Source organism: Cetorhinus maximus, chromosome 26, assembly GCF_964194155.1.
Source record: "Cetorhinus maximus chromosome 26, sCetMax3.hap1.1, whole genome shotgun sequence".
Lineage (NCBI taxonomy): Eukaryota > Metazoa > Chordata > Chondrichthyes > Lamniformes > Cetorhinidae > Cetorhinus > Cetorhinus maximus.
Genome location: NC_135904.1, coordinates 2455392 through 2478560, shown reverse-complemented (window position 1 = coordinate 2478560; position 23169 = coordinate 2455392). Strand labels below are relative to the sequence as shown.

Sequence of the window (23169 nt, the reverse complement as noted above, 5' to 3'; positions counted from 1 at the left end):
CCATATTCTGCAATTTCTCCCATTAACACGTGGTTTGCTCTCTGGGGATGGAGAGCTTATTGTACAGGTGAAGTTTCCTTCCATTGTCAGTCAGGCGCATTCTTGTTGGTTTGCACAAGAAAGATTATTGGTATCCATTGAAGTGCCAATGAGTCAGCTACCAGTGACTGGAGAGTGAGGGGAAAAGCAGCAATTCAGCAAAAAGCACACTGGCATTAAAGTAGAGAGCATTCAGTAAGTGTTCAGGCAGGAGGACAGTGACATAAAGGAACAAGATGTGCACAATCAGGCAATTTGCATTTGGAACAGTTTCTAACCTGTGCTGCACCCGACCCAGGAGTATTTCATGAGAAAATGCAAAGTACACTTTCATCTGTATCTAGCTCATGTTGCACTTATCTCAAAATGTTTGATGGGACAGTGCAGAAAGAGCTTCACTCTGTATCTAATCCATATGTATCTCACCCACGCATGCCAATTGGGACAGTAATTCCCTGATATTTGAAGGATGAGTCTGCTCAAATTACTCAGGAATACCTGACTTGTTGTCAAGAATCATCTAATTACTGTGAAGACCTGCATCTTGAAAGTTCCACCCAGTATTGTTTGAGAAAATAGCGCACTACCTGGGGAGAGGCACTCAGGATATGTATGAGCCTGCTCCTGTCAGATCTATTTATCAAAATTTCCAATTATTATCAGTAGTACTGCAGATCTGTATGCAAATTACATACATAGATCAGGTCCAACTCTGGGTTTGAAAATAAACCAATTGGGTTTAGGCCAATATGAGCCTCTGTTGCCAGCCCAATGCCCCGCATTGTCTTCTCTACGTTATTTTGGAAGCTTCACTGCAGCCTTTTAAAGGGAGAGTGAGAGAACTGTTGAGGTAGAGTTTAAGAAGTGCATTTGGAATTGTTTGTGAGTACTGGCTTGATTCTCTGGCACTCTGAGTAACCATGTGATCTCTTTCTCTAGTTCCATCATTTGAAGTAACAACAGGCCCTCCAGTCAGTGTAACCCACAAGCCCGAGGGAGACACTTTTGGCGTGAGTACCTCTTTAAGCAGAATTACTGTGCTGTCATTTAGCTGAAAGATGTCAATCTCATTGATTATCCGATGGACTCAAAGCAGCAAAGAATGAATGGGATCTCTTCAGGTACATCCTTCCCTTTGGACACTCAAGGACAAAGCATTTGAAGTCGCTCCTTTTATCTTACCAGCCATTCTTTAAATTTGAAATGTCAAGTTGGATCTTCCTGTTGATGTTTGTCGGTTCTGATATCAAATCACGTTAACTTCCCCCAGGAGCTCCCCAAATGTCCAGCTTAGTGGGTTGAAAAGAGCACTTTGTCAATAAGCCTGAGGATCATAGGCAACAGAATACACATTAATGCAATCAGGTTCCTTGTTAAGAAGTGGAATTACTGCTTCTCACACTTCTGTTTTCACTCTGTTTTCCATTGATTTGTTCTTCACGTTTTTCCAACATTTCAATTCAACTACCAGCCAATTTTCATTGACCTCCATTCATTTTTGTACGATGCGGGGAGCTAATGAGCAAAGTTAGACCCATGTGGAGTGTTTGCTGTAGGTCCAGGTCTGAGTTAGATTCCAAAGGATTTATGGCACAGAAACAGGCCATTCAGCCTCCTCCCATCTTTCTTCATCTAAATCCACCATTGTGACCATCTATTCCCATCTCCCTCATATGCTGGTCTAGCTTCAATTTAAATGCATTTATACTATTCACTTCGGTCACTCCCTATTGTAGTGAGTTCCATATTCTCAGCGCTCTGGATAATGAAGCTTCTTCTGAATTCACTATTGGATTTTGTGATGACTATCTTATATTGATGACCTTTAGTTATGCTTTTCCCCCAGAAGAGGACACATTCTCTCTCTATTCACTTTCTTTAGGTCTCTTTTAGGTCACCCCTCAGCTTTCTTTTCTCAAGAGAAAAGAAACTCAGCCTGTCAATTCTTTCCTGATGTGCATACCCACATTTCTGGTATCATCCTTGTAAACTTTCTCTACACTCTCTCCAGTGCCTCTATATCCTTTTCACAATGTGGTGACCAGAACTGCACACAGTGCTCTAAGTGTGGTCTAACCGGGTTTCATTACAGATTTAGTGTAACCTCCCTACTTTTCAATTCTGTCCCTCTAGAAATGAAGTCGAGTGCTTGGTTTGCTGTTTTTATGGCCTTGCTAACCCCCTGTGGCATAACTTATAGTGATTGGTGTATTTGTACTCTGAGATCCCTTTGTCCCTTTACCCACTCGCAACCCCACCACCCCGCCCCGCCCCCCCCTACACCCCCAGACCTTCCAAGTAACAACCGAGTTCCCTATCCTTCCTACCAGAATGTACTACCTCACATTTATCTGTGTTGAGCTTCACTTGCCAAATAGTTGCCCGTTCTGCGCGTTTATTAATGCCCTGCTGTAATTTGTTGCAGTCCCCCTCGGTGTTGACTATCATACCCAATTTGATGATGAGAGAGAGAGAGAGATGCTGGGGCCAGGCCCCTACAAGCTGAATGATTTCACTAGCCATTGGTAATTCACAAATCTCCTGGATTTTCTAACTGGGATTATCTGTTTTTTTGGGCACAAAATGCACATTTCCAAGCAGCATATTAGGTGAAGATATGGGTTACATGGATCTCTTTACATTTTGCCTCTGGTAGGCGGGTGCAAAAGTACTGTCATTATTTCATACACCTAAAGTTCCGTTGAATTACATTGTTTCCTGTGCCCATTCAGGTAGACTGGCTGATCAGGGGTACTAGATCTGGTACCACACATGGAAATCAGTTGGAGGAGAGCAATACTGTAACATTGTCAGGCTATTGTTGAAGTTTTTTAACCTCTCTCCGCCTCCCCATGTCCTGCCCCCACGCTGAAGATTGCCAATGTCTCTCATTGCTCAGATTTCCAGTATCTTGTTCCTTTTTTGGATATCCATTCTGTCTTCTACTGGCTCCACATATCATCAGTTTTGTTCAGCCATCCCATTCATATTTCCAGTACCTTTCCCTCCTCGTTCTGATATCCAATGTCTTTTCCCAGCCCAGATCACCTCTTAACCTTCTCATCTCTTTTGCCTTTATTGTTCGTAATTGTTGCATTTTTTATTCTGTATTCTTAGCCATGTAATTCTTTCATCCCCTTTGGTAATTACACGGCGAAGAGGAGGTATTTACATCGTTGCTTTAGTAACGTCACCAAAATAATGACATAATCTGATGATCTGAGGTGATTTTTTTTCTCTAGTAAATCCAGTTTTAATGAGTGCTGAACAGTGAGATTCCTTTGCTGAACAGATTGTCTTCCTTTGATATTATCATTTTGTGCCCCGAGGTTCTGCTTGCTGTTGAGTTTTCATCTGTTTGCCAGAAGGAGCCAGTGCAGATGGAAAGATTTGCTATTATATTATCAAACTGCTGTAATTTCACAGAAATAACCTGCAGTGAGAAACAGATACTGCATCTGATGCTTCCTATATCTGTTCCTGGGGATGTTGGTGCAGTTGACTGCCCATTTTCAGTTTCTCTGTTATTCTTTGTTCCTCACCCTCTTGCTTCCCCACTGCCACACACTGTTGACCAATGGTGAAGTGCTGGCATAACCCGATGATAGAGTTCTGCCATGTAATCGGGCTTGAGATGAGGTTGTTCCTGTTCTATATAATCCACGACTCATCTAGGACCTTTGTCTTAGGGCTGTCTCCTGCTGTCAATCTACCTGTTAGGTTCCTCTGCAAAGATCATTAATTTGATGCATGTTTTATATCTGTGCTTTTCCACATTGCACCTCAGTTGTTCCTCCCCCACTCCTCCACAAGTTCTTCATTGCTAATCCTCATTTACCATGGCTCCCATCTGTTCAATATTTAAATCTCTACACTAAACAGCTGTTACCCTAATACTCGTATCATTACCTCAAAATTAAAACTGTTCCCTTCAATTGAATGTTGCATACCCTGACAGCCTTAGCAAAGTACAAGTTAAAACTCTTATGTGTTGTGGGGGATGTCAAAGCAACCAGTATTGCTGCATCTATTGAAACTGTAAGAGTCAGGGAGACACGTACCATGCTCAGTATAATAAGGTACAATAATGTAGAGGTCATGAGCTCAAATACTGCCATGGCACCTTGTTAACATTGAATTCAATAATTTATGGACTGGCACCAGGGAAAAAAAGTAACCACAAAATTCATCTGATTCTTGCAAAAACACAACTGGCTCATCAATGTCTGACAAGACAGGGACCTGCCACTTTTACCATGCCTGGCCTATGTACAATTCTAATCCCATACTACAGGCTGAGCTCTCAAGTGGCCTAGCAACAAGCCATTCGGCTGTAAAAGAAATAATTAATGTCGGGGTAGGGCTTTATGAAGAAGCCCCTTCACCACTTTTTAAAGGCAAATATGAATGGCCACATCAGAGAATTAAAGAAAATAATGATCCACTCAATCACTGAAAGCCTTGTGAGAGGGTGGTCTAAGTTATCCAACCTTGAATAAGCACTGCGTTTCTCCAAGCCCTGTTAGTTAATAACAAGTGTTATGATATGGCAGGTGGTATTTGCCAGGCTGACCAAATGCCAAAGGGAAACTTGACCAAGCTATCACAATGATTTGCGATTTGTATTTTTATTACGAGAAGATATGTGCACTGAAGTCAGAAGTAAAGAGTCCATTACCATTTTTGGAGATTTTAAATATTAAATTAAAACATTTATTCACAAAAGTAAAGAAAACTTAAACACACGTGATTATAGTTACACAGTTAAATTTAGTCTTATAATATTTCCCAAAAGATTTCTACTTAGCTAGACTCACAAATAAACAACCTTTTCCCAGCAACAGTCCAAATAGATTCTTAATCTATAAAACATCTGGTAATATTACAACGAGGCACCCACTGTGACTATAAGGGAGGTATTTAACACAGCCTCCCTCTCGCTCTTCCTCTCACTCAACAATGAAAATACACGTCTTGTAATAAAACCTTGCTTTCTGGAACAAACAAGCACTTCTCTGGGATGGCTGGAGGCTACTCTTCACAGGTCTGTCTTCGCACAGCCCACCTTTCAAGATCGCACATGGCCACCCCTACAGCTTTCAATCTTTCCTTAAATATATTTTCTTCCCCTTTGATCATTAAATCCATTGTTTTAAACCTTCTTTGAAATGTACCTTTCCTAGAATATAAAAACCTTTCCTGTTGTCATTATGGCCATCACTTTCAGGGAAAAATAAACAAAATAACTTTGCTTGATTTATTTATGATTTTTGCCAGTTGCAAAACCTCCGGTCATGTCTCTTTGAAATTCAAACAGCTTCTAATTCACTCTTCACTTATCTCATAATGCAAATTCACATTCATACTGTATCTACTGAGATTTAATCTTAGCTCGCCCATCTCCATTTCAAAATGCCTGATTTTCCACCTGTCCCTTTGATGATTTAAACCTTGCTGCCTGACTGTCTTCAGTTTAACTAAATTAGGCACACACACACAACATGCACACAGCCCCCACAAGCCAGCTTCAGTATCCCACAGTAATATTAAGACAAAAGATGAAATTTCCTTTACACCAGTTGTGGTTGTGATGCATTGTATCTGATAGAATGGGATTGGTAGCAATCACCAACTAATGAGTCGATTCAATGCACAAATGCACATTACAATAGTAAGTGCTGTTAACTAAAATCATGGGAATGCAGAAGTCTGGAAAAGGCTGTCCATTCTGGACAGTCTTTATGTTCAAATAACAGAATATACAGTTCACTATATTATATCACTTGTCACTAAATACTAAACCCTGAGAAACTATTCAATATTACTCCACAAAAGGCAACAACATGGGGGCATGGGATGAAAAGTCATCTACGTGAAATTTTAGCTCCACTTCTCTGTACAGATGCTGCCTGACCTGAGTATTTCCAGCATTTTCTGTTTTTCTTCCAGATTTCCAGCAGTCACATATTTAGCTTCGTATCAATCACAAATCCCTTCTCCTGTGTGCGCCTTGTAGTCTGACATCCCTACACTTATAGTCTTGTTGGGCGATATTTAATGGAGACGATGGGGGCCTCACCTGTCGGCTAGAAAGCTAGTGAGAGCGCATGTCACCTCTTTTCGGGAAGGCCTGCTGAATTAAGTACCAAGGTGGTACTTAACTGGGCAGTGGTGGGTCTTCCCCGGGATCAAGGACCCGAGCGGTGGAAGTCCCGCCTACTGAGAGGTGCTGGCCAGTCAGAGGTCAGCAGCTCTTCATTGCTTTGTAGCACCATCGGGGATGTGGTGGTTGGTGCTGCTATTACACACACCCAAGGCCCAGATTGCCAAGGGATCCAAGCACAGGTGAGTGATGGTGGAAGGTGGGTTACTCGGTGGGGGTCATGGGGGAGCAGGTGGGAGGCTGTTTGGCAGCAAGGGCAGGGATGTGGCTCTCAGTGGACCCCCTTCACGATGCTGGGTCCCTCGATTAGGCATTGAGTGCCTTTGAATGAGGGACACCACACCTGGAAACCCGCAAGCAACCTCGACAGGGTTTACTTTCCGGGCTTCCCACATGGCAAGTCTCCTGCCCATCACTGGGTGAATACCAGCGGTGGCACTAATTGCTCTCTTGAGGGCCTCAGTTAGCAGAGGGGAGGGAAGGTCACCTATGAGCCTTCCTGCCATGGACTTAATCAGGGCAGAGGAAAGAAGGGGGGTGAGGTTCCCATTGCCACCCTCCCACCCGATTAAATGACCCATCAAACTTGCCACAGGACAGGCATTAAGTTCCGCCCAATGTTACTTCTTCTTCCCTAAGAACATCACTTTACATTTGCCAACATTTAGTTCATTTTCTCATTTCTGAGCCCGCATCTTTAGATCTCTCTTGACCCTACTATCCTGCTTCCAATTTCCAACCTTAGTGTCATCAGAAAAGGTTGATTTTGTTTTCTCCATCGCCACTTCCAAACCATTGATACGCAACATGAATAGGAAGATCCCAGCATTGATCTGCACCCAACTAGTCCATTCCATTCCAACCAGCCCCTCTCGTTTAATGCAGCTAATTGACAATCCACCTCAATAACTGCCCATCCATCCCATGCTTTGCTACTTTATAAACTGACATCCAATATATCAAAAGCCTCATTGAATTCTAGATTAGCAATCTCACTGAAGGTTTCTTTATCTAAACAATCTGATACCTCCTCAAAGACTCCTATTAGGTTTGATTCTTGCTCCTCATGTTGACTTGTCCTGTTGATTTTATACTCCTTCAGGCTTTTCACACATGGCTTTTTTCAGTCCAGTGTATAACATTTCATCCATGACAGAAGTCAAGTTCACTTTTTTTTATTTGTTCATGGGATGTGGGCATCATTGTCCATCCCAAATTGCCCTTTCTCTGGTGTCACATGCGGATCAGATCAGGACGGCAGATTTCCTTCCCTAAATGACATTAGTGAACCAGGTGGGTTTTTACAACAACTGACAATGGCTTCATGGTCATCATTATATATTTTTTAATGAATTCAAATTCCGTCATATGCCATAATGGGATTCAAACCCAGGTCCCCAGGCCTCTGGATTACTCGTCCAGTGAGAATACCACTACGCCACCACCTTCCTGTAACATTCCTTTTGCTTCTTTTAAGGGTGGGTGTTAAGTTTCCTCGCTCCAGTCCTTTGATGTAACTCTCAATTCTAATAATTCCCCAAAGATGTCTGCCAAAGTGTGACCCATCTCAATGGCTACCTTCTGAAGTACCCTTGTGTGCAACTCATCTGGCCCCTGAACATTACTCTCTTTCAACGCCTTCGACATTGCCATCACCACCTTATAATAATTACTTCACTTTTAAAATTTCCTCCTTGTTTCTCAAAATTTCCACCTCCACTTTTGGCAGAGTCTGCAACTTTCTTTATGAACAGAAACTGATACTGAGGGAATTGTGAATCCCAGTTGCCCAGTACCGCTCCCTAGCCCTCCAAGTGATTCCTTTCAAAATACTAGTAGCTGCACTCATTGACAAAATTAAAATTACTTTGTGTCCTTCCCAAAGTGTCCTGCTTGGTTTACTCTCTAACACTGGCATTTTTAGATTTTGAAGAATTTCAGATTTGCTCATGCGCTAGAATCAGATTTAATTTTGAAGGAACAAAATTCTGATTATGGAAACAAAAAATGCTAGAAATACCCAGCAGGTTATGCAGCATCTGTGGCGAGAGAAACAGAGTTAATGGCTCAGGTCGATGACCCAGATTTACATTGCTATTGGCAAGGACTAATGGTAATTACATTGAGGATCTCCTGTGATTCCAAACATATTCTTATCTTCACTTCTGTGTCAAAAATTTTGATAATCTGCAGAAAAATTTAACACCAGTTAGGGGGAAACTTTATTGGTGCGCTCTTTGCTTAATTGCATTTTAACTGTGAGATTAACACCTCCACCTGCCAAAGCAAAGTATTTATTCACTCCTTACAGCAGGAGTACCATCACACAATGGGAAACCTGCATAGCGCTGTGCTCCAACTGGCATGCATTTTTGGCTGAGATAATGGTCCAGAACATTCTGAGGTAATCATACTTGACAGTGTTGACAACAAGGGAAGCTCTTGGCTTGCTAGGATTTTTATCACAGCTTCACTTGCAGATAGGGGAACATTTTAATTATCATAAAACTCTTGCTGGCGGAGAGGAACACTGTAGTACCAAGACCAACAAGTTGGCTTAAGCTGTTCATTACACTGCCTTTGTGTGTATTATTGAACGTGTGTGCTGTTGAATATAGGTCTGTATGTGTACTATTCAATGCATACACTGCTAAATATCTGTGTGTACTAGTGAATAGATCTGCGTGTATGATTGAATGTATTACTGAATGTACTATTGGACTTGTACCTGTTTGCACTAGTGAATGTGTATGCTATTTGGCATGTACCTGTGTACAGTATTGAATGTGCCTGTATTTTCTACGTACAGATAGACATCACAGTGAGCATGCTTGCAGTGTGTCATTGCCTTATTTATGCCTTGCTGTCAGTCAGAAGTGGAATTTGATTTTTATGCTGATGTTTAATATATAGCAATAAAATAGGACGAAAGGTACAGATCATTGAGACGCAGAAAGATGGGAAATGAGAGAGAGAAAAAACACTTTAAGGATTTATCTCCTTCATAATCCGTAGTTGTTGCCAATGATTTATATCATAGAGGTCCTACTCGCAGGTTTTGTTGAGCTATACAGTTCAGAATGTTTTTCAATATACTTTAACCCTAATATTGTTCAGCGCATGTGGTTGAACTGAAACCTTTAACGAATCTGGCTAACTCAGAGGGCACAAAAATTCCTCGGGGCAGCTAGCAATGTGAGGATCAACATTTTCATGGGCACAAGCTCGGTGATAGAACGGAAATATCCTCAATCCCTGTGACAAAGTGTTACTGGAGACTGTCTTCAGAACATTTACTGAGGCAGTGCTGGTACTGAGTGGAGGAGGAAACCTATCTCCTGCACTTTGACTGTTCCTGCTTTCTACACATTACAAACAAAATACTCAACAATCTGTACCCCCACACAGAGAATGTGCTCAGTCTGTGGACCCCATGGGGAATATACATAGTCTGTACTGGTACTATTTTGCATAAAGATTTTTTTTTATTTGTTCATGGGATTTGAGCACTGCTGGCAAGGCTAGCATATGTTGCCCATCTCTAAATGCCCTTGAGAAGGTGGTGGTGAGTCGCTCTGCATGGTGGTATGTTTTTGGGCCTTTTCTATCATTCATTTTCTAGATTATTTCAGACCTTGTATCTTGCATCACTTTCAAGAGTGTCTGTCCTTGCATTGAGATCTGGATAAACAATCAATAATGTGCCCAGGAATTGAAACAAAACTTTGTGTAGAAAATGTATAAAAAAGATTAGACTTATCTATGACTCCAATCTTCTAATGCAATAAAGCACTGTATGACCTACAATGTCAATGAATTCATATTACAAAGGCTGAACAAGTGATTAAGTAAGCCATTTAAATGGTTATATCTTTATATAGAATTATTTAGACTTCACAGCACAGAAGCACTAGTCTATACCAGTGTTTATTCTCCATATGAACCTTCTCCTACCCTATTTCATCTAATTATATCAGCATACCCTCCTATTTCTTTTTCCCCCATGTATTTATCCAGTTTTCTCAGAGATGCATCAGTGCCATGTGCTTCAGCTATTCCATGTTGATCTAACCATCCTTTGAGGAAAAGGCTTCACCTGAATTCCTCATTAAATTTACCCTTGTCTGCCTTATTTATTGCCCTTTTGCCCCTCCCCACAAGGTGGAAACACCCTGGGGAGAATTTTCCTCCTGTCGGGCGGGTGGTCCAGGAGCGGGCGCGGGCGTGGAGACGATTGCCGATTGCGATTGGCTGCGTGCCGCCATTTTGCATGGGCCCGCCCACCGTGATGCGCACCCGGAAGCGCTCAGCATGAGCCGTGAAAGAGCGTAGAAACCTCCCTGAGGCACGGAGCTGCCTCAGGGAGATTAATTTAAGAATCAAACAGTGTCAAAAAAGAGAAAAAAAAAATTACTCAGACATGTCCCTTCATGTGACAGTGTCACATGCGCTGGGACATGTTTATGTATTTTATCAAAAATTTTTATTTAATTTATAAACCCTTCATGGATGAGGTTTCATGAGAAATAGGAAGGCCGCCTGGGCTCTTTGCCTGCCCCCCGCCAACCTTAAGGTTGGATGGGCAGCCCAGGCAATCAGCTTCATTAGATTATTAACGTCCTGAAGGGGCCTTTGACAGTTCGGCAGCCGACTCTGGTGCGTCCCCGCCGAACTGAGGATCGGAATGGCGCGCTGTGACATCAGGACGCACACCCGACCTCACCGCGTGTCATTTTACACGTCGGCATGCAGGGCCCAACCCCACACGTCAAATGGATGATTCTGGCCCCTATCTACTTCGCCCTAGCAACACTCTTAAAAATTTTTAATTCTCTATTAGCTTACCACTCAACCTTCGTTTTCTGGGGAAGAGTCCTGTCCTGTTTTGCTTCTAAACTGATATTTATGTTGGATATCCTTCCACCTAACTGTTCTGATTAATAAAAGCAGCAGTGTGTACCACCTACAGTATGCACTGCAGGAATTCACCAAGAATGAAGATTGTAACAAACTAAACAAACCTTGAAATATTTTTTAAATGATGTAGATGCCAATCTTCCACTTTTTTATCCATTCACGGGATGTGGGCTTCGCTGGCTGAGCCAGCATTTATTGCCCATCCCTAGTTGCCCTTGAGAAGGTGGTGGTGAGCTGCCTTCTTGAACCACTGCAGTCCGTGTGGTGTAGTACACCCACAGTGCTGTTAGGAAGAGATTTCCAGGATTTTGACCCAGCGACAGTGAAGGAAAGGTGATACATTTCCAAGTCAGGATGGTGAGTGACTTGGAGGGGAACTTCCAGGCGGTGGTGTGCCCATCTATCTGATGCCCTTGTCCTTCTAGATGGTAGTGGTCATGGGTTTGGAAGATGCTGTCTAAGGAGCCGTGGTGAATTCCTGCAGTGCATCTTGTAGATGGTACACATTGCTGCTACTGTGCATTGGCAGTGGAGGGAGTGAGTATTTGTGGATGGGGTGCCAATCAAGTGGGCTGCTTTGTCCTGGATAGTGTCAAGCTTCTTGAGTGTTGTGGGAGCTGCACTCATCCAGGCAAGTGGGGAGTATTCCATCACACTCCTGGCTTGTGCCTTATCAATGGTGGACAGGCTTTGGGGAGTCAGGAGATGAGTTACTCATCACAGGATTCCCAGCCTCTGACTTTCTCTTGTAGCCACAGTATTTATATGGCTAGTCCAGTTCTGGTCAATGGTAACCCCCAGGATGTTGATAGTGGGGGATTCAGTGATTGTAATGCCATTGAACATCAAGGGGCGATGGTTAGATTCTCTCTTGTTGGAGGTGGTCATTGCCTGACACTTGTGTGGCGCGAATGTTACTTCCCACTTGTCAGCCCAAGCCTAGACATTGTCCAGGTATTGCTGCATTTGGACATGGACTGCTTCAGTATCTGAGGAATCGTGAATGGTGCTGAACATTGTGCAATCATCAGTGAACATCCCCACTTTTAACCTTATGATGAAAGGAAGGTCATTCATGAAGCAGCTGAAGATGACCTCCGACAATGACCACCTTCTTCCTTTGTGCCAGGTATGATTCCAACCAGCGGAGAGTTTCCCCCCAATTCCCATTGACTCCAGTTTTGCTGGGGCTCCTTGATGCCACACTCAGTCAAATGCTGCCTTGATGTCAAGGGCAGTCACTCTCACCTCACCTCGGAACTCAGCTCTGTTGTCCATGTTTGAACCAGGGCTCTAATGAGGTCAGAAGCTGAGTGGTGCAAATTGGGCATCAGTGAGCAAGTGCCACTTGATAGCACTGTTTTTGACCCCTTTCAATACTTTACTGATGATGGAGAGTAGACTGATGGGGCAGTAATTGGCCGGGTTGGATTTGCCCTGATTGTTGTGTACAGGACATACCTGGGCAATTTTCCACATAGCCGGGTAAATGCCAGTGTTGTAGCTGTACTGGAACGGCTTGGCTGGGGAGCAGCAAGTTCTGGAGCCAATTATCTTCAGTGCTATTGCCAGAATATTGTTGGGGCCCATACCCTTTGCTGTATCCAGTGCCTTCAGCCATTTCTTGATATCACGTGGAGTGAATCGAATTGGCTGAAGACTGGCGTCTGTGATGCTGGGGGCTGAGATGGATCATCCACTCAGCACTTCTGGCTGAAGATTGTAGCAAATGCTTCAGCCTTATCTTTTGCACTGTTGTGCTGGGCTCCTCCATCATTGAGGATGGGGATATTTGTGGAGTCTCCTCCTCCAGTGAGTTATTTAATTGTCCACCACCGTCCATGACTGGATGTGGCAGGACTGCAGAGCTTAGATCTGATCCGTTGATTGTGGGATCACTTGGCTCTGTCTATCATTTGCTGTAATGCTGTTTGGCACGCAAGTAGTCTTGTGTTATAGCCTCACAAGGTTGAGACCTCCGTGCTGCTCCTGGCATGCCCTCCTGCACTCTTCATTGAACCCAGGGTTGACCCCCCTGGCTTGATGGTAATGGTAGAGTGGGGGATATGCCGTGCCATGAGGTTACAGATTGTGTTCGAGTCCATTTCTGCTGCTGCGGATAGCCCACAGCGCCTCATGGATGCCCAGTCTTGAGCTGCTGGATCTGTTCGAAATCTATCCCATTTAGCACGGTGGTAGTGCCACACAACACGATGGAGGGTATCCTCAATGTGAAAGTGGGACTTCTTCCCCACGATGACTGTGTGGTGGTCACTCTTACCGATACTGCCATGGACAGATGCATCTGCGGCAGGCAGGTTGGTGAGGATGAGGTCAAGTATGTCTTTCCCTCTTGTTGGTTCCACCACTGCCTGTCGCAGACCCAGTCTAGCAGCTATTTAGGGCTCAGCCAGCTCGGTCAGTAGTAGTGCTATCGAGCCACTCTTGATGATGGGCGTTGAAGTCCCCCACTCAGAGTACATTCTGCACCCTTTCCATCCTCAGTGCTTCCTCCAAGTGGTGTTCAACATGGAGGAGCACTGATTCATCAGCTGAGGGAGGGCGGTACATGGTACTCAGCAGGAGGTTTCCTTGCCCATGTTTGACCTGATGCCATGAGATTTCATGGGGTCCAGAGTCAATGTTGAGGATTCCCAGGGCAACTCCCTCCCATTGTATACCACTGTGCTGCCACCTCTGCTGGGCCTGTCCTACTGGATGCAAAATACAAAGACCACCTGGCCAATTAATAGACCAGCCAGTGTGAAACGCGCGCTGGGAGCCTCAGCGCTGCCAGGGTGGGGGCGGGAGGAGAGCGAGTGCTGAAGTTTGCACATGCGCTGGGGTGTGCTCTCTGAAGGCACTGAGCTGCTTCAAGGAGCTGAAGATTTTTAACAACAAAATTAAAGATGTTAAAAATCTGGGAAAAATGTCTGCACAGCAGACTCACGCACCTTTACATGGTGATTATTAAAATCCTGTCCAAACATATTTTTAAAATTAATTACAGAAACCTCATCCTGTCCTTGGAAGAGGTTTCGCAAAAAATGCAAAGGCCGCCCGGCCTATTCACCCACCCACCAAACGAATGGTTGATCGAGTAGCGAAAAGTACAAATTAATTAATTGCTTAAGGGCCCTAATAGACCCTTTACTTGTCAGCGGGCACACTGGTGCCTCTCACACGCTCTTGCCGACCGAAAGATCTCAAGACTGCACAATGATGTCGGGACGCTCGCCCAGTGTCATCGCGCACTATTTCACTCCCGATTGGGTCGGATGCGCACCAGCCCATAGGAGGAAAAATTCTGCCCCTGTATATTCCCCATGTGAGGGTCCAGATCACATAAATTCCCCGTGTTGGGGTCCAGACCATGTATACTGTCTATGTTGAGTTCCAGATTATGCATATTCATTGTTTTGGGGTTCAGATCATGTATATTACTTCTGTTGGGGTCCAAATTATATGTATTCACTGTGTTGGGGTACAAAGCATGTATATTCCCCATGTTAAGGCAAAGAGTGTGTGCATTTGTCATGTTGGGGTACAGGGTACAGGGTCCAGGCCATGTACATGCTCCATGTTGGGATGCAGAACATGTATATTCATCATGCGGGGGTACAGAGCATGTATATTTGTCATGTTGGAGTTGCAGGCTATATGTATTCCCTCTGTTGGGGTACAGAGTGTGTATATTCCCCATTTTGGGGAACAGGCCATGTACATTCATCATGTGCGGGAGGATTCAATCTGAACCTCAGTGTACACATATGACGTGAGTGAGGTTGTTAGTTACTTAATTAAAAATGTCCTTTTAATCAGACTTTGTTTCATGAATATTTGATGTTTTGGTACTTCAAAGGAAAAGGAGAGAAACCAGGCTGCTGCTCATTAAAGACACATTAAAGAGTGCCTGGTGATGGTGAGGCCAGAATACTTAAAATTCTAGAGACACCATATCTGATGCTCTGCTTTGCCACCCGCAGGTCTCCATTGCTGTTGGACTCGCTGCATTTGCCTGCGTTCTCCTGCTCGTCTTGTTCATAATGATTAACAAATATGGACGGCGTTCTAAATTTGGAATGAAAGGTGAGTAAAGAAACCTGAAGTGCTTGCCCTGCCCACTTGGCTGATTTTGTAATGTTGTTGTGCTGATTTCTTTGGCTGGGGGCCGGGTGGAATGCTAAGGGAGGTGCAAGGGGAATATGGTGAAGGTATCATTGCCCATCAAAGGATGAATGAACTGTCGGGATTTAATGGACAATTTCTTTTAATGGAAATGGTAATCTTCTGGCTAAAAGGTGATGAACAGAGAAAGCTCTGATCAATGAATTGCTAGAATTAGAAGCAATGGAGACTTTCATTCAGGTTTTGCTTGAATCAGGATTTTTGTGAATTAAGAACAAAGCTTTCAGTCTGTAAATCTCAATCTCCAAGTACACAATCATTCTTTAATGCACGGGTAGCAGTTTGGTCCATTAGGAATGGGTCCATCGTTGTTCTTTGTATAGATCAGTCATGTATTTGGAATGGATCAGTTTTGTTTTTCTGGTGCTGTTATGATATATCCATCTTATCCTTAAAGCCACTAGTGGTAAAGAGATGAGAGATTACAGGAGCAGCCTCGAAATTGTTACTGGTACAACAGTGTCATTAAACATTGTGAGCCAATGGCAATTGTTTCCATGCTGTAGTGTTTGTTCAGTAACTTTGCAGCCCTCCAACAGAGCCTCATGATACAATTTTCAAGCTCTATCACTGCCTAGAACTTCCATGTCGTGAGGTTTCATGCTAGAATTGCAGGTTTGCTGAATTTGCCCTTGGATTTAAACTGTTTAAATCATGCCATATACCTCTTGATGCATTCATGTGAACATCAACACTACTGATTCCTAGTAAATCTTCAATCTGTAATACTGCAGTGAGCTTCTAATGTGATTGATCCATCAATATTAGCAACCTGACATCATTGGCTCTGGTGCCCTAACACATTAAATTTAAAATTCCTATCATGTGTTTCAGTCACTCCATCATCTCATACCTCCTTCAGCCATGTAACTCTCACCCCTACAACCTCTCAATTCCTCTTCTTCCAACCTCTTGCATAATTCCCCTTAACCTCACCTCACTATTGGTGGTCATGTCTTCATAGGGCTGGATCCATTCCCTAGAATTGACTTCCTACACCCTCCCTTTAAGATGCTCCTTGAAACCTACCTTTTGGACCAAGCATTTGGCAACTTCTCCTAACCTCCTCATCTTTATCTTGGCTTTTGTTTTCCTTATGCATTTATGAAGCACCTTGGGAAGTTTATATTTTTTGAGGGCAATATATGAATGCAAGTTGCTACTGTTGTTGTGGAAATCAGGCACAAAAATCAGGTAAATGGCTGAAGCAAAGGAAGCTCTAATCCAGAAACATCAGACTTATTGATGGTGTATAAGGAAAATAGGAAGACAGTATGTCTCACACATGGCAGTTCACTTGACCATGATTGGCACAACCGAGTCTCCGCATCTTACATTGTGAGTTGGTATTGAACACTGTCCTACTCACAGTAAACTTGGAGAAATGACTGACTGGCCTCCCCGAACACATGGCTTCATAAATGAGCGCTACTTTGACCATAAGGATGAACCGATGTCTGCACCAGTACCTGCCTCCTTCCTTTGGGAATCGCTGAACTAAGGTGACATACTGCTTTAATGCTGGATTTAAATCCTCTTACAGCTCCTAATGTTGCATTTGACATTTAAGCTGTGCTCACACTTGACTATGCATAATATAAGGATGGTTTGAGTAGCTGATATTATGGGCCATGCTAATTGACTATGTTTGAATACTGGTATTTAGATTTAATTGCCACCATTGAATCAAAGTGCATCTTGTCTTCTCTATAATATGATGGTTTCTTGCTCTTCTCCCTCCTCGATGATGATCTTCAAACATAAATGTGACTTACCGGAGAGATGTGATGGTGTTGTAACACTGCAGCGTCTTAAAAATTCAGCATGTCCTCTGCATAAAACTGGCTGAAGATGCAGCTGCTCCTGTTTAAGGAATGAAAACTGACAGACAAGAAAGTTCAGCAGTGAAGTATTTTATTTATCTTTGACTCAGAACAATGAGCTGGGAGGAAGGGGTGGTGTGGGGGGAGGTGGGTGTGTGACATAGGTACATTTAGACTAACTTCCAGCAAAAACGAAAAGATTTATTTTCCGCGCAGAGCAATGAATATGATAAATATCTGGTTAAAGGCAGGACTGGTGAGATAGATGAAGATAATCAAATATTCCATAGAACACAGTGGCCATGGTGATCCTGGTAATATTGCCTGTGGAAAAACATCAGCCAGGGTTAAATAATGGATGTAAACATGTATTGAACAGTTTTGTCATCTAGTTTTGACGTTCTAGAAATACATTGCTACATCTTCTGTCGGTAGTAAAATGCATTTGGCAGAGTCTAGGATGACGTAGATTATACAAGGACATTGAAAGGAGATTAAATGATTGGGTAGAATGTGGGACTGGCTCTGTGCAGTAGAATGGGACTGAATTCTTTTACTCCTATGTACATATAAAAAGTTTTGTTCCTTCAAATTTAATTGTACAAACTTGCTAACAGATTATGAATCTCTCCCAACCCATTCAATCACTGTAAGTTTTCCTTTTTTGAACCACGGACTGGATTATTCCGAGAAGAGTAATATTAAATATTTAGAAAATGCCTAAACCTTAAAAAATAAAACGTATTAATTGCTTAGAGGTCAGCCTTTGAACATCAAAGTGAATTGTTCTTGCTATAAGGAGAAAAATGAGCTCCCAGTGGTCAGTCAGTGATGTGTATCCACTCTGGTGGTGGTCAGTCAGTGATGTGCCCTCACCCCGCCTATAGTGTCTATGCATCATGTTTGCTAGGTCATCTTTCCTATGCTGTATCAGTGTACCAGTTATTCATCAATTTCAGGGCAGCCTTGTTAATTCAGAATGAGCCACATATTTACATTAAAGGAGGATCTAATGTGAAACAGTGTCACCCTCATTAAATAGATAGTCAAAATAATGGAAGAACTTTCAAAAGAACATCCATGAAATTCAGATGAATGTTATTTAGGTATACTGTTTTTCCACATTACAGCTCCAGTTAATAATCGACTCAGCTATGAGCAAGGGCTCAGGCTTTTAAATGTTTTGCACCTTGTCTTATGGTGTGGGAACAGTTTAGCACTGACAGAAACAAGTTTTAAAAATAATTTTAGCTGCATTGTACATCCCTGTTCAAAGGGGATAAGACAGTAATGATTTCTGGTTCCTCGTTTCCCACTATTTAAGTGGCTACCATCAGCTGGTCACCATTTTAAATAAATAGCCCTGCTTTCAGAAAAAGGCATTAACCGTGTCTAGAACTGGGGACCTTTCGGGCAGTTAGAATAAGGACATGGTTGAAAAAAGCAATGTGGGAAGACTATCTGGGCTGTGTTTAATTATTGCTTTTAAATATTGTGGGGGGACAGTATCCAAGCTGCCATCTTCACTGTACAGTACTGACCAATGGCCATGCATACTCCCTGTAATAAATATTGGCCATGTTGCAATTTCCTCTTGGCAGTACAGTGGGCAATAACTGCCATTTTGGAAGTCATATTGAGTGATGTTTTTAGTGCTGAAATTAGACAGTACGGTGATAAGAAGCATATAGAGTTCCATGTGATGCGGATTACTGGTCGATATAGAACACTGCCAATGTTCCTCTTGTAGCATCCATTCATTTACACTTTCTGTAAATTCTAATTTTAATTTGCCTTTGCTCCAAAAAAAAGATAAATTGGAAGGACAATCTGTCAGGAATAAACAGATGGAGGTTGAATAGGCCAATATAGGCAGCCGTTAAGAGCTGATTAAAGTGTTTTTGTGAAGGGCTATCGTAGGTTTTAGACATCCATCCCCCAGCCCAGGTGCTCTCTTCTGCTGGACAAGTCTCGAGGTACTTACATTCTAAATGCACCTTTGGTGTTTTGCCTCTGAGAACTCTGATTTGAAAGATCTCTGGTCCCTATCGCCTCAGTCCTGCATCAGCAAGGTCATCCTTTGATTAAACTCTCAGTTTTCTCTTCCCTTTCCCGATGGCATCAACTCAATTCCTCAGGTGACTGGGCAGCTTTTAGAGCACATCACCCATGAAGCTGCTCTTCCTGTAGGAGGCCAGACAATGAAAACCAGGAGATATTCAACTGTGGATGCCAGCAGAGCTGAGTCCCAGCCTGACATTTCCAACATTTCAGGGGCTGATTTTTTATTTTGCTTGCCTAACCCAAAGGCACTGATTCCAATTGTAACACCCCTGCTGCGATCATGGAGTTTCAGTATCACTCTGGGAGCGCAGCCAATATCTGGTTTCTAACTGTCCTCCTTGTCATTTTATAAGTGGGCAGACCCACTATCTAATGTTGAAGCTGCTGAAGTGGGCTCCTGGTGTCTGCAGCCTCCACTAAACTCACTCAGAGTGGGAATGAACCTGTCACCATGTAACCATCATCATACATAAATAAAGTGGTATATACAATAACAAAAAAAGATGTCCCTCATAGCCTGTTTCAGCTTGGCTGTCAGTGTTCTGAAGTGATGCTGTTTTAAAGCATTGTTCTGTGTGACAATCTTTGATCGTTTAACAAGATGTGAAACAATGCTGGGACATGATTATTGCCATAAACCAACAGCACACCTTCACAGCTGCCAGCAGGAGACAAGGAAATGAATGCTGATTGAGGATAAAAATTGCAGGTTTATTACAGCGCACGGCAGACATTAGAACACAAATGTTCCAAGTGTATTCTGCTTGAATAGCGAGTGTGAGAATGGTTTGTGCACAATTTAAACGTTACCTGATGCTGAGACAGACACATTAGAGCTGTGTGTAACACAAAGAACATTGGTCTACTGAGACTTCAGAAGCGTAAATAAATCCTGTGACCAAACTCTTCCCTTTGTCTCTGCTACTTGACATCATTCCAGTCGCATCAGAGGCCAGCTTTGGGGTGGATGCTTGGGGATGGGTTGGGGGTTGGAGAAGGGGGAGTGCACACCATTCCCACATGCTTGCCTGAAAGCCTGCCACCACTCTGCTTTCTTTTACAAATTGGTTTCACAGCTGCTATTTTACGATCCAGAAGATCAGAACAAACCCATTACCAGCTCAGTAGCATTTCCCAGTTAAACCGATGCCCACTGTGTTCATCTGTGGGATATTCATGGTGACCTGTTCTGAGAGACTGGTGTTGGGTTGGGGAGGTTTGGCACTGGTCCTGAGGCCAATTTAGTGTCCACTTTGATTTCAGAGTATCATAATGGTGATAAATGGTTGATTGATTCATTGAAACCTAATGCTGAGAATAGGTGGGTGCTGTGTGATATTTCCTGGTAGGCGGCGGCTGTGAAAGGGACTGTGATAGGCAGCAAGTGAGGCCTGGCTCAGTGTGGGGACTGACAAAGTTTACCCTGATAACTCATTGACAGTGTTCACGTTTTGAGGTGAATTTAAGGGAGGTATCAAGGCCATGCCTCCACTATGAGATCCTGGACCAATACCCTGCATTGTGTTCTTCTACCACAATCCCATTCATCTCAACCCTTGTATCATTTGCTCTTTCACTCCATGCTATCGCTCAGATACTTTCACTTGGATGAATTAGAAAGTGTCCATGATATTAGGTGATTTACAGGGCATGAGGGAGCTGGGTGAGTGTAGTGTAAGTGAGGATGTGCCACCTTCCTGGCAAGAGGAAAGGTGCCATTGGCTTTGGAGCTGTTGGACCCAGAACTGTAGGTACTTGCCTGAAACGATGGATGTTTGAGGAACATCACATCTACATGCAGGCACTGAGGTCAAGTCTCTGAGGATGTGCAGCAACAGACAGGTCAACTCTATTGTAAATCTAGAGTCTGTGGCAGTCATCAGTAGAGCAGGTAACTTCTTCACTAGAATCTGCTGCAAATATCCCCACTGCCCCAAATTAAGAAGTTGGCAGAAATCAATTGGTGCCCCCTCTGCAGCAGGACACAGACTGCAGCTCCGGGGGCTGTAGAAAACAGAACAAATAGCACCCTATGTACCAGCTTCCAGAGCCTGTGGAGACTGGCATGCAGGCTGCCATTTTTAAGGATCTCATAGGTCAGCTATCTAAACAACGCGATGCAGACCCATGGCTCCTTGAAATAGTGACTCCTAGAATAGACTTGGCTGCCGCTCATGTGGCGATTCATGAGAGGCAGCATCAGACACCCAGGCTTAAGCTTCAGAGGCCCCCAGGGGCAAGCTTCTAGCCATAGCATTACAGCAGTGAATCACTTCTCATGACACTAACCCCCAGGCTGCACCTAGAACAATAACTACCCATTGAGATCAATGTGGACATTCAGTACTATCATGACTATAGCTTCACTTCCAGGTGAAATGTAGCTTTATGTCAGAAATTCTAACATCAACATGATTTACATTTTCACCTCAGTTAAACCAAAGCAACAATTTATGTGATTCATGATAACTGTCATGTAGCTGATACTTCATCCCATGACAGGTGGCACATGAGGCTGATAAGTCTGTGGACCCATAGGGATAGGGTTGCCAACTCTGGCTGGACATATTCCAGGAGATATCAGTGGAAGTGATGACATGAAAATCCAGTGACATGTCGCAAGAATTGAATTTCTTCACTGGCCCAATTTCCAGTCCACCCCACCATCTCACCCCAATTCCCTTTGCCGCTCCCCTAGACTCAGTTTTTTGACATTTATTTCTCTTTTTGGTTTCTACTTTCTCTCCCCTGCAACAGCCACATTAGGGTTTTTTAAATGTTTAATTCTGTCTTCCAACACGACTTGAGTTGTGTCGTCCCAAGATTAGAAGAACACAAAGTAAAACAACTCTGCGTTAAAAATTGGCAGCACGCGCGTCCACTGTCTCTTTCAGGGTTGAAATAACACGCTCGAACCTTAACAGCAGATAGAGGTGCAGGAGAGGCTCAGGCCTTAAGCAAGGTCTCGGTCTGCATTCCCCACTTGATGGCTGCCATTTTGTCGCGATCTGACAAGTTACCCGAGTCTAACATTTTTTCAACAAAATGAATGCAGCTTCACAAATAAAAGTTGCTAAATCAGCAGCTTCACTGATTTCACTGTCTTAGGACAAATGACACTTTTAGGGCTTTTTAACCCGAATAATTTTTCTAGCCCAGCAGCAAAGCAGGCAGCAGTGCTCCCCCTTACCTCAAGTCTCAGGGCTTTCCTTCAGCTCCATGTAAAGCTTTCCAGGCTGGTTACTGGTGCCGTGAATTTTCTGGGTAGGGGCAGTTGAAAGCTCAGACAGTTGCCCTTCGCTTGATCGCTTGCTCCTTTACCTCCTGGCTCCTCCTTAGTTTTCTCAGGTCTCTCTCGAGGTCACCTTGAGGCTCAGGCAGTGCCGGCGGTGGGTGGGCGGGGGGGGGGGAGAAAAAACAGCCAGTGGCAGCAGTGACATTGGTGAGTGCGGTACACGTGCCCGCTGACGGCGGTTACACTCTGTGTCATCACGCGGCGCTCGCGCAGCTGCTGCAAACGCAATTATCGACAATCGTGAACAGACTGTGACTAGGGACCGCGAATTACCAAATGGAATCACAGAGTTATCATTTTAAAATCTCCCGGTTTGCTTTTAAAAGTGGTGAATCCAGTAGTCACCCGGCCATTTCGGGAGGGCTGACAATCCTACGTAGGAGCTCGTGTGGGCGTTTCACAATAATGCACATCATGTGCCCATTGCCCTGAGTTTACTGACCTGCTCTGGCCTCTTGCGCACCCTGGGATGTAATTACTCCACTGTTGGTCCTGTGCCTTCAGCTGCCTCGACCCCAAGCTCTGGAATACCCTCCCTAAACCTCTCAGTCCCAATGCCACTCTGCTCCTTTAAAAGTAGTCGAGAGGCATGAAAACCTAGCTCTTTGACCAAGCTTTTGGCACCTGACCAGTGTCTGATAATGCTTCTGTGATGTGTCTTGGGATGTTTTACTACTCTA

General features: G+C 43.6%; 1 protein-coding gene across 2 annotated transcripts in view; it reads left to right on the top strand.

The window, feature by feature from the left end:
• LOC144668216 (NT-3 growth factor receptor-like) overlaps nt 1–23169 on the top strand; it is a 658117-nt gene that overhangs the window by 353275 nt on the left and 281673 nt on the right. For both annotated transcript variants that reach the window (XM_078529980.1, XM_078529981.1), the window contains exons 10-11: nt 979–1049; nt 15106–15208. In XM_078529980.1, coding sequence (XP_078386106.1) covers nt 979–1049; nt 15106–15208 — 174 coding nt within the window. The remainder of the gene's footprint in view (nt 1–978; nt 1050–15105; nt 15209–23169) is intronic.